Source organism: Pseudophryne corroboree, chromosome 10 (assembly GCF_028390025.1).
Source record: "Pseudophryne corroboree isolate aPseCor3 chromosome 10, aPseCor3.hap2, whole genome shotgun sequence".
Taxonomy (NCBI): Eukaryota; Metazoa; Chordata; class Amphibia; order Anura; family Myobatrachidae; genus Pseudophryne; species Pseudophryne corroboree.
This window is the reverse complement of record NC_086453.1, coordinates 370,320,543-370,339,903: the sequence shown is the minus strand read 5'-3', so window position 1 is coordinate 370,339,903 and position 19,361 is coordinate 370,320,543. Positions and strand designations below refer to the sequence as shown.

General features: G+C 48.2%; 1 protein-coding gene across 1 annotated transcript in view; it reads left to right on the top strand.

Annotated features, from left to right (window-relative positions):
* The window catches only part of JHY (junctional cadherin complex regulator), a 111,683-nt gene that overhangs the window by 23,430 nt on the left and 68,892 nt on the right, over nt 1–19,361 (top strand). The window contains exon 3 of the mRNA XM_063943720.1: nt 10,810–11,263. Coding sequence (XP_063799790.1) covers nt 10,810–11,263 — 454 coding nt within the window. The remainder of the gene's footprint in view (nt 1–10,809; nt 11,264–19,361) is intronic.

Sequence of the window (19,361 nt, the reverse complement as noted above, 5' to 3'; positions counted from 1 at the left end):
GGGACGAGTCCGCAGTTCTGCCCTGTCCGAATGGAAAAACAGATATGGGCTTTTGTGAGACAAAGCCGCCAATTCTGACACTCGCCCGGCCGAGGCCAGGGCCAACAGCATGGTCACTTTCCATGTGAGATATTTCAAAACCACAGATTTGAGCGGTTCAAACCAATGTGATTTGAGGAATCCCAGAACTACGTTGAGATCCCACGGTGCCACTGGAGGCACAAAAGGGGGTTGTATATGCAGTACTCCCTTGACAAACGTCTGGACTTCAGGAACTGAAGCCAATTCTTTCTGGAAGAAAATCGACAGGGCCGAAATTTGAACCTTAATGGACCCCAATTTGAGGCCCATAGACACTCCTGTTTGCAGGAAATGCAGGAATCGACCGAGTTGAAATTTCTTCGTGGGGGCCTTCCAGGCCTCACACCACGCAACATATTTTCGCCAAATGTGGTGATAATGTTGTGCGGTCACCTCCTTCCTGGCTTTGACCAGGATAGGGATGACCTCTTCCGGAATGCCTTTTTCCCTTAGGATCCGGCGTTCAACCGCCATGCCGTCAAACGCAGCCGCGGTAAGTCTTGGAACAGACATGGTACTTGCTGAAGCAAGTCCCTTCTTAGCGGCAGAGGCCATGGGTCCTCTGTGAGCATCTCTTGAAGTTCCGGGTACCAAGTCCTTCTTGGCCAATCCGGAGCCACGAGTATAGTTCTTACTCCTCTACGTCTTATAATTCTCAGTACCTTGGGTATGAAAAGCAGAGGAGGGAACACATACACCGACTGGTACACCCACGGTGTTACCAGAACGTCCACAGCTATTGCCTGAGGGTCTCTTGACCTGGCGCAATACCTGTCCAGTTTTTTGTTCAGGTGGGACGCCATCATGTCCACCTTTGGTCTTTCCCAACGGTTCACAATCCTGTGGAAGACTTCCAGATGAAGTCCCCACTCTCCCGGGTGGAGGTCGTGCCTGCTGAGGAAGTCTGCTTCCCAGTTGTCCACTCCCGGAATGAACACTGCTGACAGTGCTATCACATGATTTTCCGCCCAGCGAAGAATCCTTGCAGTTTCTGCCATTGCCCTCCTGCTTCTTGTGCCGCCCTGTCTGTTTACGTGGGCGACTGCCGTGATGTTGTCCGACTGGATCAGCACCGATTGACTTTGAAGCAGAGGTCTTTCTAGGCTCAGAGCATTGTAAATCGCCCTTAGCTCCAGTATATTTATGTGGAGAGAAGTCTCCAGACTTGACCACACTCCCTGGAAATTTTTTCCTTGTGTGACTGCTCCCCAGCCTCTCAGGCTGGCATCCGTGGTCACCAGGACCCAGTCCTGAATGCCGAATCTGCGGCCCTCTAGAAGATGAGCACTCTGCAACCTCCACAGAAGAGACACCCTTGTCCTTGGGGACAGGGTTATCCGCTGATGCATCTGAAGATGCGATCCGGACCATTTTTCCAGCAGATCCCACTGAAAAGTTCTTGCGTGAAATCTGCCGAATGGAATCGCTTCGTAAGAAGCCACCATTTTTCCCAGGACCCTTGTGCAATGATGCACTGACACTTTTCCTAGTTTTAGGAGGTTCCTGACTAGCTCGGATAACTCCCTGGCTTTCTCCTCCGGGAAAAACACCTTTTTCTGGACTGTGTCCAGAATCATCCCTAGGAACAGCAGACGTGTCGTCGGGATCAGCTGCGATTTTGGAATATTTAGAATCCACCCGTGCTGTTGTAGCAGTACCCGAGATAGTGCTACTCCGACCTCCAACTGTTCCCTGGATTTTGCCCTTATCAGGAGATCGTCCAAGTAAGGGATAATTAAGACGTCTTTTCTTCGAAAAAGAATCATCATTTCGGCCATTACCTTGGTAAAGACCCGGGGTGCCGTGGACAATCCAAACGGCAGCGTCTGAAACTGATAGTGACAGTTCAGCACCACGAACCTGAGGTACCCTATGAGAAGGGCAAATTGGGACATGGAGGTAAGTATCCTTGATGTCCAGGGACACCATATAGTCCCCTCTTCCAGGTTCGCTATCACTGCTCTGAGTGACTCCATCTTGATTTGAACCTTTGTATGTAAGTGTTCAAAGATTTCAGATTTAGAATAGGTCTCACCGAGCCGTCTGGCTTCGGTACCACAAATAGTGTGGAATAATACCCCTTTCCTTGTTGTAGGTGGGGGACTTTCATTATCACCTGCTGGGAATATAGCTTGTGAATTGCTTCCAATACTGCCTCCCTGTTGGAGGGAGACGTTGGTAAAGCAGACTTCAGGAACCTGCGAGGAGGAGACGTCTCGAATTCCAATCTGTACCCCTGAGATACTACCTGTAGGATCCAGGGGTCCACTTGCGAGTGAGCCCACTGCGCGCTGAAACTCTTGAGACGACCCCCCACCGCACCTGAGTCCGCTTGTAAGGCCCCAGCGTCATGCTGAGGACTTGGCAGAAGCGGTGGAGGGCTTCTGTTCCTGGAAAGGGCTGCCTGCTGCAGTCTTCTTCCCTTTCCTCTACCCCTGGGCAGATATGACTGGCCTTTTGCCCGCTTGCCCTTATGGGGACGAAAGGACTGAGGCTGAAAAGACGGTGTCTTTTTCTGCTGAGAGGTGACTTGGGGTAAAAAGGTGGATTTTCCAGCTGTTGCCGTGGCCACCAGGTCCGATAGACCGACCTCAAATAACTCCTCCCCTTTATACGGCAATACTTCCATGTGCCGTTTGGAATCCGCATCACCTGACCACTGTCGTGTCCATTTAACATCTTCTGGCAGAAATGGACATCGCACTTACTCTTGATGCCAGAGTGCAAATATCCCTCTGTGCATCTCGCATATATAGAAATGCATCCTTTAAATGCTCTATAGTCAATAAAATACTGTCCCTGTCAAGGGTATCAATATTTTCAGTCAGGGAATCCGACCAAGCCACCCCAGCGCTGCACATCCAGGCTGAGGCGATCGCTGGTCGCAGTATAACACCAGTATGTGTGTATATACTTTTTAGGATATTTTCCAGCCTCCTATCAGCTGGTTCCTTGAGGGCGGCCGTATCAGGAGACGGTAACGCCACTTGTTTTGATAAGCGTGTGAATGCCTTATCCACCCTAGGGGGTGTTTCCCAACGCGCCCTAACTTCTGGCGGGAAAGGGTATAACGCCAATCATTTCTTAGATATTAGCAATTTTTAATTCATCTGATTCAGGAAAAACTACAGGTAGTTTTTTCACACCCCACATAATACCCTTTTTTGTGGTACTTGTAGTATCAGAAATATGTAACACCTCCTTCATTGCCCTTATCATGTAACGTGTGGCCTTACTGGAAAATACGTCTGTTTCTTCACCGTCGACACTGGAGTCAGTGTCCGTGTCTGTGTCGACCGACTGAGGTAATGGGCGTTTTAAAGCCCCTGACGGTGTTTGAGACGCCTGGACAGGTACTAATTGGTTTGCCGGCCGTCTCATGTCGTCAACCGACCTTGCAGCGTGTTGACATTATCACGTAATTCCATAAATAAGCCATCCATTCCGGTGTCGACTCCCTAGGGGGTGACATCACCATTACAGGCAATTGCTCCGCCTCCACACCAACATCGTCCTCATACATGTCGACACACACGTACCGACACACAGCACACACACAGGGAATGCTCTGATAGAGGACAGGACCCCACTAGCCCTTTGGGGAGACAGAGGGAGAGTTTGCCAGCACACACCAAAACGCTATAATTATACAGGGACAACCTTATAATAAGTGTTTTCCCTTATAGCATCTTAATATATTATAATATCGCCACACAAAATGCCCCCCTCTCTGTTTTAACCCTGTTTCACTTTCTGTAGTGCAGTGCAGGGGAGAGCCTGGGAGCCTTCCTAGCAGCGGAGCTGTGTAGGAAAATGGCGCTGTGTGCTGAGGAGAATAGGCCCCGCCCCCTTTTCGGCGGGCTTCTTCTCCCGGTTTTTCTGACAACCTGGCAGGGGTTAAATACATCCATATAGCCCCAGAGGCTATATGTGATGTATTTTTAGCCAGCATAGGTACTTTCATTGCTGCCCAGGGCGCCCCCCCCCAGCGCCCTGCACCCTCAGTGACCGTTGGTGTGAAGTGTGCTGGGAGCAATGGCGCACAGCTGCCGTGCTGTGCGCTACCTTAAGAAGACTGGGAAATCTTCAGCCGCCGATTTCTGGACCTCTTCTCTCTTCAGCATCTGCAAGGGGGTCGGCGGCGCGGCTCCGGTGACCCATCCAGGCTGTACCTGTGATCGTCCCTCTGGAGCTAGTGTCCAGTAGCCTAAGAAGCCAATCCATCCTGCACGCAGGTGAGTTCACTTCTTCTCCCCTAAGTCCCTCGTTGCAGTGAGCCTGTTGCCAGCAGGACTCACTGAAAATAAAAAACCTAACAAAACTTTTACTCTAAGCAGCTCTTTAGGAGAGCCACCTAGATTGCACCCTTCTCGGCCGGGCACAAAAACCTAACTGAGGCTTGGAGGAGGGTCATGGGGGGAGGAGCCAGTGCACACCACCTGATCCTAAAGCTTTTACTTTTGTGCCCTGTCTCCTGCGGAGCCGCTATTCCCCATGGTCCTTACGGAGTCCCCAGCATCCACTTAGGACGTCAGAGAAAGGGGGTTATTGAGGTTCGTCAGCAAACCAAAAAAGCACACTAATGGTCAAAACCATGTGCACTGCAGGTGGGGCAGATGTAACACGTGCAGAGAAAGTTAGATTTGGGTGGGTTAGATTGTTTCTGTGCATTTCAGTTTGAACACACCCCACCCAAATCTAACTGTCTCTGCTCATTTTACATCTGCCCCACCTGCACTGCACATGTTACATCTGCCCCACCTGCAGTGCAGCCTGGTTTTGCCCATTAATGTGCTTTTTTGGTTTGCTAACAAACCTGAATGAGGCTCACAGTAAGATGGTTAACTTGAAGCAGGCAGCGCAAATTATGGCTGGATTCCGGCCACTCGCCATTAGAAATATACAAATTCTGTCAGGAATGTGGTAAAAGTGAAGCGCTGTGAATACTTTCCGGATGCACTGCACTGCTCTTTCTGCCACGTTTGGTTGAAAGCGAAATTTTGGCCGGTTCACACGTCTCCAAGTATGAACCAAGAGAAGACTGTGACGTGTTCATGTTATTCCCGGGCCTAGACCCGCCGCTATGCGGTGACCCCCAGAGTAGTATAACTTGTCGGAGAAGTTACTTTCTTGATAATCTAGTAAGAATCGTGCATCTGATTCCCCAGACAGAAATAAGCAGTAACGAGGAACAAATGACACACAAGTGATATAAATACGTCCCATCTAATGCCAAACACATAAAGATTAAATCGCACTAAATGATTAAATAGGATTCTTCAATAGTTTGGCAAAGAAAGGCCGGATCTCTCCATTGTAGCATCTGGCAGGCCTGTCTTGCAACTGCTTACTCCTATTTACTGCGGCCCTTGAACATGATTCTCATCCGGGAGCGGCAGATGCTGTCGGTAAAACCATCTGGTAATTTTTCTGCTCTCCCTTTTGTACATCAGAGCAATACGTACACGGATCTGCCATTCTCATCCACAATTTCCCATTATTCCATCGCAGTAACATGCTAAGAACTGTCATCACCCATGTAGATTCACCAGGGACCGGGCTGTAGTCTGGGTGGAACTCTGTAGTTCAGTACCCTAATTCCCTTTCTACCCGGGACTGACCTGGATTATTGAGATGTGTCCCTCGAAATGTTTATCCCTACAAGTTAGGTTTAGGCAGGAGAAGGGGGGTTACGGTTAGGGTGCAGGGCCGGGAAGGCTAGGGTTAGGTAGGTACCGGGGAGGGAGGGTTAGGTAGGTACCGGGGAGGGAGGGTAAGGTTTAGGCAGGAGAAGGGGGGTTACGGTTAGGGAGCAGGGCCGGGAAGGCTAGGGTTAGGTAGGTACCGGGGAGGGAGGGTTAGGTTGGTACCGGGGAGGGAGGGTAAGGTTTAGACACTTAGAAGGGGTGGTTAGGGTTAGGGAGCAGGGCCGGGAAGGTTAGGGACCGGGGAGGGAGGGTAAGGTTTAGGCACTTAAAAGGGGTGGTTAGGGTTAGGGAGCAGGACCGGGAAGGTTAGGGTTAGGTACCGGGGAGGGAGGGTTAGGTACCGGGGTGGGAGGATAAGGTTTAGGCACTTAGAAGGGGTGGTTAGGGAGCAGGGCCGGGAAGGTTAGGGTTAGGGACCGGGGAGGGAGGGTAAGGTTTAGGCAGGAGAAGGGGGTTAGGGTGCAGGGCCGGGAGGGTTAGGTACCGGGGAGGGATGGTAAGGTTTAGGCACTTAGAAGGGGTGGTTAGGGTTAGGTAGCAGGCCCGGGAAGGTTAGGGTTAGGTACCGCGGAGGGATGGTTAGGTACCGGGGAGGGAGGATAAGGTTTAGGCACTTAGAAGGGGTGGTTAGGGAGCAGGGCCGGGAAGGTTAGGGACCGGGGGAGCGAGGGTTAGGTACCGGGGAGGGAGGGTTAGGTACCGGGGAGGGAGGGTAAGATTTAGGCACTTAGAAGGGCAGTTAGGGCTAGGAAGCAGGGCCGGGAAGGTTAGGGTTAGGTACCAGGGAGGGAGGGTTAGGTACCGGGGAGGGAGGGTAAGGTTTAGGCGCTTAGAAGGGCGGTTAGGGTTAGGGAGCAGAACCGGGAAGGCTAGGTTTAGGCAGCGGAGAAGGGAGGGTTAGGGTGATGCACCGCCCGGGGGGGTTAGGTTTAGGCAGCGGAGAAGGGAGGGTTAGGGTGAGGCACCGCCCGGGGGGGGTTAGGTTTAGGCAGCGGAGAAGGGAGGTTTAGGGTGAGGCACCGCCCAAGGGGGTTAGGTTTAGGCAGCGGAGAAGGGAGGGTTAGGGTGAGGCACCGCCCGGGGGGGTTAGGTTTAGGCAGCGGAGAAGGGAGGGTTAGGGTGAGGCACCGCCCGGGGGGTTAGGTTTAGGCAGCGGAGAAGGGAGGGTTAGGGTGAGGTACCGCCCGGGGGGGTTAGGTTTAGGCAGCGGAGAAGGGAGGGTTTGGGTGAGGCACCGCCGGGGGGGGTTAGGTTTAGGCAGCGGAGAAGGGAGGGTTAGGGTGAGGCAACGCCCGGGGGGGGGGGGGGGGGGGGTTAGGTTTAGGCAGTGGAGAAGGGAGGGTTAGGGTGAGGCACTGGCCGGGGGGGGGGGGTTAGGTTTAGGCTCCCACAAGGGAGGGTTAGGGTAGGGGGCAGAGGAGGGTTAGGGTACTTTAGAAGGGGCTGTCGGGATTCTGATAGATGGGATGCCGCTGTCGGTATCCTGGTCGCCGTCATCCCGTCCATCGGGAAATCATACTGAACCCATACAGTGTACGGGGGCACTCCAATTGGCATTTATAGGGCTGCGTCCTGTTTTGTGGAGGCTGCACAACATGTCTGCGAGCCTTGAATTCTCCCACGCCTCAGGCTCCCCAGACACTGGGTCTAGCTGTTTTTAGGGGCCCATTTATCAATAGTCAATACATTGTGATCTGGGTGCGATATTAGTGCCCAAACTCGCAATGCAGTATATGATTATAGCGGCGACATATCAAGGAACACCGGCAGCGACAGGAACCCGTCCCTGCAATGTGCTCAGCGTGGCGGTGGGAATCCTGCACATGTGCGGTGGCTATTGCCATAGAGGGCTCTGTGGGAACGCTCTTCCGGCTATGTTTGCGGTCGGTGGGGGTCATTCCGAGTTGTTCGCTCGCAAGCTGCTTTTAGCAGCTTTGCACATGCTAAGCCGCCGCCTACTGGGAGTGAATCTTAGCTTATCAAAATTGCGAACGAAACATTCGCAATATTGCGAAAAGACTTCTCTGTGCAGTTTCTGAGTAGCTCGAGACTTACTCTGCCAGTGCGATCAGTTCAGTGCTTGTCGTTCCTGGTTTGACGTCACAAACACACCCAGCGTTCGCCCAGACACTCTTCCGTTTCTCCAGCCACTCCCGCGTTTTTCCCAGAAACGGTAGCGTTTTTTCACACACTCCCATAAAACGGCCTGTTTCCGCCCAGAAACACCCACTTCCTGTCAATCACACTACGAACACCAGAACGAAGAAAAAACCTCGTAATGCCGTGAGTAAAATACCTAACTGCATAGCAAATTTACTTGGCGCAGTCGCAGTGCGAACATTGCGCATGCGCAGTTAGCGGAAAATCGCTGCGATACGAAGAAAAATACAGAGCGAACAACTCAGAATGACCCCCGGTAGACCATAGGCTACAATGGTGTAACGCCATCTTCAGCTGCAGGTCCAAGCTCGGGAATGCTTCGTAAATCTGACAGCATCGCGGGGTAGCCCTCCAAAAAGTTGTTTTTGGAGGATATCCCACATATACGTTTTGCTACTTATGCCCCTACAGCGGCTCAGTTTGGGATTACTCAGGTTACGTCTGTAATAATCGCCACATGACAGCAGCCGCTCACCGTTAATCATAATCGCCCTGCAGTATAAAATAATCACTGTTATTATCCTGTAGCCGTGAAGCGGATAATATACAGTAGTGTGCGGGATACAAAAGAAAATAAGAGAAAGGTATAAAATCTATAAGGTTATTAAGAAGAAAATTAATTTCTGAGTGAAACAGAGAGGAAACAGTGTGACGCGTAAAATCCAATATTTCTCACACGGCATCAAATCCCGTTCTTACGTCCGATTAAACCATAATTTCCCCTAATGGCTGCAGCACCACGCAGGCTCCGCTCACTCACATCATCACAACAATGGACAATTAGAAAGTGACACTGGATGTGAGTGTGCGTACAACAGGCTCACCGGTAACTGCAGCGTGCAAGCTTACATGATACAGAGAGGACCTGAATCCGAGGTACAGGAGGGTGAGACCGCAGCTGCGCTGTCCCGCCACTATTTCCTCTAAGGCGGGCCTGGCCAACCTGTGGCTCTCCAGTTGTTGCAAAACTACATATCCCAGCATGCCTTGCCAAACTTTTAGCATTCTCTAATAGTAAAACTGTGGCAGGGCATGCTGGGACTTGTAGTTTCAAAAACACCTGGAGAGCCACAGGTTGGCCAGGCCTGCTCTAAGGGGTGTGTCAGTTGCAGGCTGATTCTGAGTCGGACACAAAGGTGGTCATTCCGAGTTGTTCGCTCGCCAGCAGTTATTAGCAGCCGTGCAAGCGCTATGCCGCCTCCCACTGGGAGTGTATTTTAGCTTAGCAGAAGTGCGAATGAAGGGATCGCAGAGCGGCAGCAAAGTTTTTTTTGTGCAGTTTCAGAGTAGCTCAAAGTCAAAACCTACTCAGTGCTTACGATCACTTCAGGCTGTTCAGTTCCTGTTTTGACGTCACGTACATGCCCTGCGTTCGCCCAGCCACGCCTGCGTTTTTCCTGGCACGCCTGCCTTTTTTCTAACACTCCCTGAAAACGGTCAGTTGCCACCCAGAAACGCCCACTTCATGTCAATCACTCTGCGGCCAGCAGTGCGACTGAAAAGCTTCGCTAGACCCTGTGTGAAACTACATTGTTTGTTGCAATAGTACGACGCGCGTGCACATTGCGCCGCATATGCATGCTCAGAAGTGCCGTATTTTTGCCTCATCGCTGCAGAGCGAACGAAAGCAGCTAGCGATCAACTCGGAATGACCCCCAAAGTGCCCTTATCTTATGCTACCAGATCTTATGCTACTGTGAAAACGTAGGGCGGGTGTCTGACGTTAATTCCGGGTATGAACAGGCTGAAGTGATCGCAGCGGCTGAGTAAGTTCAAAGCTACTCAGAAACTGCACAAAATGATTTTGTACCGCTCCCCTGCACATGCGATCGCACACTTGCACAGCTAAAATACACTCCCCCATAGGTGGCGACTATCGGATCGCATGGGCTGTAATAGTTGCAGTGAGCGATCAACTCGGAATGACCCCCATGGGCGGCGACTATCTGATTGTGCGGGTACAAATGTAACAATTTAATCTCTAAAATATTAAGTGATGGCATTAAACTTTACTTATATATCCTCGGTGCAGATCAGCTGCTGATGCAGAATCGGATGTAAAATGAGTGGTTGGAACAGTCACACGCACAAAACAAAACTCACATTTCCGCCCTTGTCCAGGGCTCTGGGTGCGCTCCAGCTGGTAGCAGTAGCTCATGCGCCTAGTTTACGCCGAGTGCACTTGTGTCCATGTTGGACACTATTTATTTAATGTGCAACAAACATTGGGGCAGATGTAATAAGCCTGGAGAAGTGATAAAGCAGTAATAAGTGCCAGGTGATAACGCACCAGCCAATCAGCTCCTAACTGTTCATTTACAAATTGGAGCTGATTGGCTGGTGCCGTATCACCTTGCCTTTATCACTACTTTATCACTTCTCCAGGCTTAATACATCTGCCCCACAATCTCTTACAAGAAACCAATAAGACTGCCAAAACCTCTCTGATATGGCACAAAATATGGCGGCGGTCATGTGACCGACACCGGATTCCTGACACCCCTCAAGAGACCGGCACCAGGACACCGACGGCTGACAAGGTGAGTATTGCGGTCGGGGATAGGGCCCAGGTGAGGGTTAGGGATAGGCACCGGGGGGGTGAGGGTTAGACACTAGGTAGGGTAGGGGGTAGCCGTAGCCAACACCCCAGGGAAGAGAGAGAGGGGTAAAATACTTACCCCCGTCCGGAGTCGGGTTTCTCACTGTTGGGATGCCATGGTTGGCCATGTGACCGCTGGCATCCCGAATGCCGGCATTTTATACCCAACCCTCGTGTACGACAAATTACAAAATAATCTTCTTGACCATTACTTATTAGACAGATCACACATAAGTAATGTCTTGTTATATTTGTCTGTAGGTCCCAGGACACACCCAGTACTTACTCTGAATTAAGGTATGATCCAAACTGGAGAAGACACCAGATCCTACTAAATACATCTCCCCCGCATGACGAGGATCTGTTGGACGTGTCCTTCAGTTTCTCAGGTCGTCTGTCACCAGATGAAATTCTACTCAACAAGTCAGCAGAGAGGGAAGAACTTATTACTGTTCCCCAGAATCCGGAACCTCTCAGTGATGTCCCCCCCAAACCCAAGAGGAACCCAGCTACCATGAAGCCTGTCCACAGCAAAGGTGCCAGGAATGATGAGTGGCACCTCGACGTAAACAAGGCCAGAAGTTTGGCACAGCAAGAGGCAGCGCAGAACGACTTCATAGAGAAAAACAAAGTTACTCTGGGGGTACGCTCCCATAAATCTCATTCTTATCTTCACATGCACAGAAGGAAAGCGGATGAGAGTAAATCAGATCAGGTAAGTCTCTACAAATATGTTTAACTTCCTTTGTACCTTTCATCCACGTCTTTGTCTCATCCATCGGGCAGAGCTGTGTAATGCTGTTGGACGTGGATTTGACCCACAGTTTCTGGTTTTGAAAGTTGTCCCCTATAACTAGAGATGAGCAGTTCAGATTTACTTTATTTCATGCTGATCTCAAAACGACATCTTACTGTATTTTGAACTTGCTCTAGTTTGACAAAAAGAACCAAGTAAATCCGAACCTCTCATCTCTATCAATAACGATTGGTCACTTTGGATCTGCTGTTTATGTTGTTGCTAAATACAAGATGTGACCCCGACGTTCCTCAACATTTGACCTTGACCTATTTACAATGTCAACATGTGAAATTCTGATCTGCTGCTAAATGTTGACATTAGGGTTAGGCTGGCTCTGTTACATATTGACATTTGGACCGTGTCGGCATTCTCATGTTGGCTGAACCCCCCTGTGCAAAGTGAGTAATGATTACTATCAGTGTGCTCCAACCCCAAGACCTCTGTAGACCTCTCTTAGCCCCATGCCTCACAGTTTTACCATCTCTTTAATATTTGCTAATAACAAGATTACCCAAATTCCACAAAAGCATAATTGTTTCTTCCACTTTACGCTTCTCCGACGCTAAGTGTGTTTGTGGGTTTGTTTTTTAGCTCCTAATATTCCCCATAATATGAACTTTTTAGTGTTTTCATATTGTCCAAGAACCTTCTCTGTGTCTTTGAGCGAGAATCACAAGTAGAGGAGCAATCTCACTCAGGCGTACTCGATGTGAGTTGCTTCCCTGCCTACAACCATCACTTCAAAGGCAGGGACATAATGTACAATTTTTTAATGGCTCTAGACCAGGGCACTCAGACTGCCTGTGCACTAGGCTTGCCTCAGTATAAACACCTCATCAAGATTGTCTGCGCTTCGCCAATAGCAGCCAAATGCAATTCGAGAAAGCAGAAGTCTTTGATGTTGAGGCTGCTGAGGCCGTTTCCTAGTCTGGGATAATGACAAGAAATGATTGCTGTCTTTGTTGTACCTTTTCTGTAGAGAAGCAATTATAGGCCTCAATTTAACAGAATAGACATTACACAGCTTATGATGCTCAAAATGCAATTCCATTTGATCATTTTCTCAATTTGATTGGTATTAATAGAATAGTTCACCAAACAGGCAGCCAGGAGGTTGTGTCCTGTTCCTCTTTCTAAGGGGTAATGTAGAAGCATGTTTCGCTGGCCCAGTAAACTCTGTCTGCGCGTATACAATGCGTACTCCACAACAACATAACCATTGAGAGACCCAGGCAAACAATGCAGGGAGACGTCTCTTTTTATTCCAGGTAAATAGATTGTGTTTACCAGAGCGCACTGGAATCGCTTAATGTATAATGAGGGCCTTCTAATTGCCTGTGTCTCTTGTTAAGCCCACCTGCTTCTGCAGGGAATCACAGCTCATTCAGGGCGCTGGTGTCCGGGTCCGTCGCGGAGACTGGAGGAAGACCGGTGGGGGGCTCATTCACAAAATCAGCTTTTAATAGGGGAAAAAATAATGATGTCATAATCGGAAAGTTCAGTAAAAAATAAAGTTATTCATATTCAAGGAATTAATACATGTTGGGTTTTTAGACATACAGTAGAGCAGGCATGTCCAAACTGCGGCCCTGCAGCTGTTGAGAAACTACACATCCCAGCATGCCCTGACACAGCTTTAGCATTCTCTGACAGCAAAACTGTGTCAGGGCATGCTGGGATATGTAGTTTCACAACAGCTGGAGGGCCGCATTTTGGACATGCGTGCAGTAGAGTATAAGAAAAGCTTGATTGGCTGACTGTGGACGCCATCCAGCCGCTAACCCTGTCCACCTTCTCTCACTTTTCATAACCTCATACTTGGGTCACAAAAGTGGAGCAGTGACAAGTAGTATCGCCCTGTGCTTCATCCCGCACTTGGCACGTGACGAGTGCGGTGACTGATAACGGGAGAAGACAAAGTACAGGGGTGGGAGAGTAAGTAACCTGTAGTCCCCTCCTGCTATTAGGTAGACCAGGTTGGTTTTGCCTAGTAAATGTTTGCCATTTTGAAACTACATGTATACCCGCCAGAATTCCTGAACAGCCTGCATTTCACAGGCTATTACATAAGCCCTGGAGTCATAGTATTGGCAGTTTGTTGGCTCTTAAGCTACTGACTTGGGGCAATATACATGTAAGTAGCTGCTATGTAGCAGGAAACACTTCTGGGCACATGACAGTCAATGCTTTTCCTACTGCACCCCAAAAATAGAACCTACCTGCATTGGAGAGCAATAAGAAAGGTGAAATGGGTTTTCGGTATGGGACATTTTGTGTCACCTGAAACCCATATCATGATCTAAACTTCCAGCAGATAAACCATTTTTAATGGCTGATATGTAAATTAAATTACTCAAAAATCGATCCTGCTGATTCTTAATTACATTCTGTTCCTCAGGAGTATCTTCAAGATCCTCCTACTTCTGCTCATTGTTGAGACAGACAACATACAGTATAAAATGTGATGTCAAAACTAAGTGAGTATGAGTAAAGTTAATGTTCAATATAAAGGGCATCATTTGCTGTTACAGTGGAGACAGTCATCCTGGAACTATGGAAGCTCGCTTTTCATCTCTACTGAGACCTATGGAAGCTCTCTTGCCTTCGCTCTGAGACACTATGGAAGCTTTCTTTTCTTTTCTATGGACACTCTATTTCCTACTCTCTGAGACACTATGGAAGCTCTCTTGCCTTTTCTCTGAGACACTATGGAAGCTCTCTTTTCTTCTCTCTGATACAATATGGAAGCTCTCTTTCTCTCTCAGACACTACGGAAGCTCCCTTTCCTTCTCTCTCAGACACTATGGAAACTCTCTTTTCTTCTTTCTGAGACACTATGGAAGCTCTCTTTCATTCTCTCTCAGACACTATGGAAGCTCTCTTTCCTTCTGTCTGAGACACTATGAACACTCTATTTCCTTCTCTCTCAGACACTATGGAAGCTCTCTTTCCTTCTCCATGAGATACTATGGAAGCTCTTTCTTCTCTCTAAGATGCTATGGAAGATCTTTCCTTCTCTCTGAGATATTATGGAAGCTCTCTTTCCTTCTCTCTGAAATGCTATGGAAGCTCTCTGAGACACCATGGAAGCTCTCTTTCCTTCTCTCTGATACACTATGGAACCTCTCTTTCCTTCTCCCTGAGACACTATGGAAGCCATCTTTCCTTCTCTCTGAGACACTAGGGAAGCTCTCTTTCCTTCTTTCTGAGACACTAGGTAAGCTCTCTTTCCTTCTCTCTGAGACACTATGGAAGCTCTCTTTCCTTCTCTCTGAGACATTATGGTAGCTTTCTTTTCTACTCTCTGAGACACTATGGAAGCTCTTTCCTTCTCCCTGAGACATTATGGAAGCTCTCTTTCCTTCTCTCTGAGACACTATGGAAGCTCTCTTTCCTTCTCTCTGAGACACTATGGAAGCTCTCTTTCCTTCTCTCTGAGACACTATGGAAGCTCCCTTTCCTTCTCTCTGAGACATTATGGTAGCTTTCTTTTCTTCTCTCTGAGACACTATGGAAGCTCTTTCCTTCTCTCTGAAACACTATAAAAGCTTTTTCCTTCTCTCTGAGACACTATGGAAACCCTCTTTCCTTCTCTCTGAGACATTATGGAAGCTCTCTTTCCTTCTCTCTGAGACACTAGGGAAGCTCTCTTTCCTTCTCTCTCAGACACTATGAAAGCTCTTTCCTTCTCTCTGAGACACTATGGAAGCCCTCTTTCATGCTCTCTGAGACATTATGGAAGCTTTCTTTTCTTCACTCTGAGACACTATGGGAGTTCTTTCCTTCTCTCTGAAACACTATGAAAGCTCTTTCCTTCTCTGTGAGACACTATGGAAGCCCTCTTTCCTTCTCTCTGAGACATTATGGAAGCTCTCTTTCCTTCTCTCTGAGATACTATGAAAGCTCTCTTTCCTTCTCTCTGAGACACTAGGGAAGCTCTCTTTCCTTCTCTCTGAGACATTATGGAAGCTCTCTTTCCTTCTCTCTGAGACACTAGGGAAGCTCTCTTTCCTTCTCTCTCAGACACTATGAAAGCTCTTTCCTTCTCTCTGAGACACTATGGAAGCCCTCTTTCATGCTCTCTGAGACATTATGGAAGCTTTCTTTTCTTCACTCTGAGACACTATGGGAGTTCTTTCCTTCTCTCTGAAACACTATGAAAGCTCTTTCCTTCTCTGTGAGACACTATGGAAGCCCTCTTTCCTTCTCTCTGAGACATTATGGAAGCTCTCTTTCCTTCTCTCTGAGACACTAGGGAAGCTCTCTTTCCTTCTCTCTGAGATACTATGAAAGCTCTCTTTCCTTCTCTCTGAGACACTAGGGAAGCTCTCTTTCCTTCTCTCTGAGACACTAGGGAAGCTCTCTTTCCTTCTCTCTGAGATACTATGAAAGCTCTCTTTCCTTCTCTCTGAGACACTAGGGAAGCTCTCTTTCCTTCTCTCTGAGACATTATGGAAGCTCTCTTTCCTTCTCCCTGAGACACTATGGAAGCCATCTTTCCTTCTCTCTGAGACACTAGGGAAGCTCTCTTTCCTTCTTTCTGAGACACTAGGTAAGCTCTCTTTCCTTCTCTCTGAGACACTATGGAAGCTCTCTTTCCTTCTCTCTGAGACATTATGGTAGCTTTCTTTTCTACTCTCTGAGACACTATGGAAGCTCTTTCCTTCTCCCTGAGACATTATGGAAGCTCTCTTTCCTTCTCTCTGAGACACTATGGAAGCTCTCTTTCCTTCTCTCTGAGACACTATGGAAGCTCTCTTTCCTTCTCTCTGAGACACTATGGAAGCTCCCTTTCCTTCTCTCTGAGACATTATGGTAGCTTTCTTTTCTTCTCTCTGAGACACTATGAAAGCTCTTTCCTTCTCTCTGAAACACTATAAAAGCTTTTTCCTTCTCTCTGAGACACTATGGAAACCCTCTTTCCTTCTCTCTGAGACATTATGGAAGCTCTCTTTCCTTCTCTCTGAGACACTAGGGAAGCTCTCTTTCCTTCTCTCTCAGACACTATGAAAGCTCTTTCCTTCTCTCTGAGACACTATGGAAGCCCTCTTTCATGCTCTCTGAGACATTATGGAAGCTTTCTTTTCTTCACTCTGAGACACTATGGGAGTTCTTTCCTTCTCTCTGAAACACTATGAAAGCTCTTTCCTTCTCTGTGAGACACTATGGAAGCCCTCTTTCCTTCTCTCTGAGACATTATGGAAGCTCTCTTTCCTTCTCTCTGAGATACTATGAAAGCTCTCTTTCCTTCTCTCTGAGACACTAGGGAAGCTCTCTTTCCTTCTCTCTGAGACATTATGGAAGCTCTCTTTCCTTCTCTCTGAGACACTAGGGAAGCTCTCTTTCCTTCTCTCTCAGACACTATGAAAGCTCTTTCCTTCTCTCTGAGACACTATGGAAGCCCTCTTTCATGCTCTCTGAGACATTATGGAAGCTTTCTTTTCTTCACTCTGAGACACTATGGGAGTTCTTTCCTTCTCTCTGAAACACTATGAAAGCTCTTTCCTTCTCTGTGAGACACTATGGAAGCCCTCTTTCCTTCTCTCTGAGACATTATGGAAGCTCTCTTTCCTTCTCTCTGAGACACTAGGGAAGCTCTCTTTCCTTCTCTCTGAGATACTATGAAAGCTCTCTTTCCTTCTCTCTGAGACACTAGGGAAGCTCTCTTTCCTTCTCTCTGAGACATTATGGAAGCTCTCTTTCCTTCTCTCTGAGACACTAGGGAAGCTCTCTTTCCTTCTCTCTGAGACATTATGGAAGCTCTCTTTCCTTCTCTGTGAGACACTAGGGAAGCTCTCTTTCCTTCTCTCTGAGACATTATGGAAGCTCTCTTTCCTTCTCTCTGAGACACTAAGGAAGCTCTCTTTCCTTCTCTCTGAGACATTATGGAAGCTCTCTTTCCTTCTCTCTGAGACACTAGGGAAGCTCTCTTTCCTTCTCTCTGAGACATTATGGAAGCTCTCTTTCCTTCTCTGTGAGACATTATGGAAGCTCTCTTTCCTTCTCTCTGAAACACTATGGAAGCTCTTTCCTTTTCTCTGAGATACTATGGAAGCTCTCCTTTTTTTTCTGAGTGCAGCAGAAGGAATAGCTTCTGCCCCTGAGGTTCTTGGATTCTTTATTGTATGTATATTTGGGTGGGGTAGAGTAACGACAAGACCTAAAGTCACAGCTTTAGGAAATCCTGAGGCACAGCTTCATCTCAGGAAATCCGGAGGGTTACTCAGATGACTGATGGACATGCAGATGATCTGATGCTGCATCTTTGGACAGAGCAGCGGATGACAGACACCTGCAGGAGTCGCCTACTTACACAAGACACCTCCTGCTGCATTAGCGCTGTATCTTCTGCATCTATCTCTGAATCAGGCCAACAGTTGTTTTTCATTTTTTATATATCTGTTTACTGAGCTAATCTTTATAAGAATACAGCTGTTACTCCAGTAGGAACCAGTGACATCACTGAGGTATGGCATGTCTAAAATGAATGTTGCACTGGGTTCTAGTGAACTGAAATCTGCATTCTTATCTGTACTATCTCAAACTCCATGCACACAGTCAGCAGGTGCTTACTAACATCACTGCTAGCAGAAACAGTCAGCAGGTGCTCACTAACATCACTGATAGCAAAAACACAGTCAGCAGGTGCTCCCTAACATCACTGCTAGCAGAAACGCAGTCAGCAGGTGTTCACTAACATCACTGCTAGCAGAAACGCAGTCAGCAGGTGCTCACTAACATCACTGCTAGCAGAAACGCAGTCAGCAGGTATTCACTAACATCACTGCTAGCAGAAACGCAGTCAGCAGGTGTTCACTAACATCACTGCTAGCAGAAACACAGTCAGCAGGTGCTCACTAACATCACTGCTAGCAGAAACGCAGTCAGCAGGTATTCACTAACATCACTGCTAGCAGAAACGCAGTCAGCAGGTGTTCACTAACATCACTGCTAGCAGAAACACAGTCAGCAGGTGCTCACTAACATCACTGCTAGCAGAAATGCAGTCAGCAGGTGTTCACTAACATCACTGCTAGCAGAAACGCAGTCAGCAGGTGTTCACTAACATCACAGCTAGCAGAAACGCAGTCAGCAGGTGTTAACTAACATCACTGCTAGCAGAAACGCAGTCAGCAGGTGCTCACTAACATCACTGCTAGCAGAAACACAGTCAGCAGGTGCTCACTAACATCACTGCTAGCAGAAACGCAGTCAGCAGGTGTTCACTTTCATCACTGCTAGCAGAAACGCAGTCAGTAGGTGTTCACTAACATCACTGCTAGCAGAAATGCAGTCAGCAGGTGCTCACTAACATCACAGCTAGCAGAAACGCAGTCAGCAGGTGTTAACTAACATCACTGCTAGCAGAAACGCAGTCAGCAGGTGTTCACTAACATCACTGCTAGCAGAAACACAGTCAACACCACTGCTTGCAGAAACACTGTCAGCAGGTGCTCACTAACATCACTGCTAGCAGAAACACAGTCAACACCACTGCTAGCAGAAACACAGTCAGCAGGTGTTCACTAACATCACTGCTAGCAGAAACGCAGTCAGCAGGTGTTCACTAACATCACAGCTAGCAGAAACGCAGTCAGCAGGTGTTAACTAACATCACTGCTAGCAGAAACGCAGTCAGCAGGTGCTCGCTAACATCACTGCTAGCAGAAACGCAGTCAGCAGGTGCTCGCTAACATCACTGCTAGCAGAAACGCAGTCAGCAGGTGCTCACTAACATCACTGCTAGCAGAAACGCAGTCAGCAGGTGCTCACTAACATCACTGCTAGCAGAAACACAGTCAGCAGGTGCTCACTAACATCACTGCTAGCAGAAACACAGTCAGCAGGTGCTCACTAACATCACTGCTAGCAGAAACACAGTCAGCAGGTGCTCACTTACATCACTGCTAGCAGAAACACAGTCAGCAGGTGCTCACTAACATCACTGCTAGCAGAAACACAGTCAGCAGGTGCTCACTAACATCACTGCTAGCAGAAACACAGTCAGCAGGTG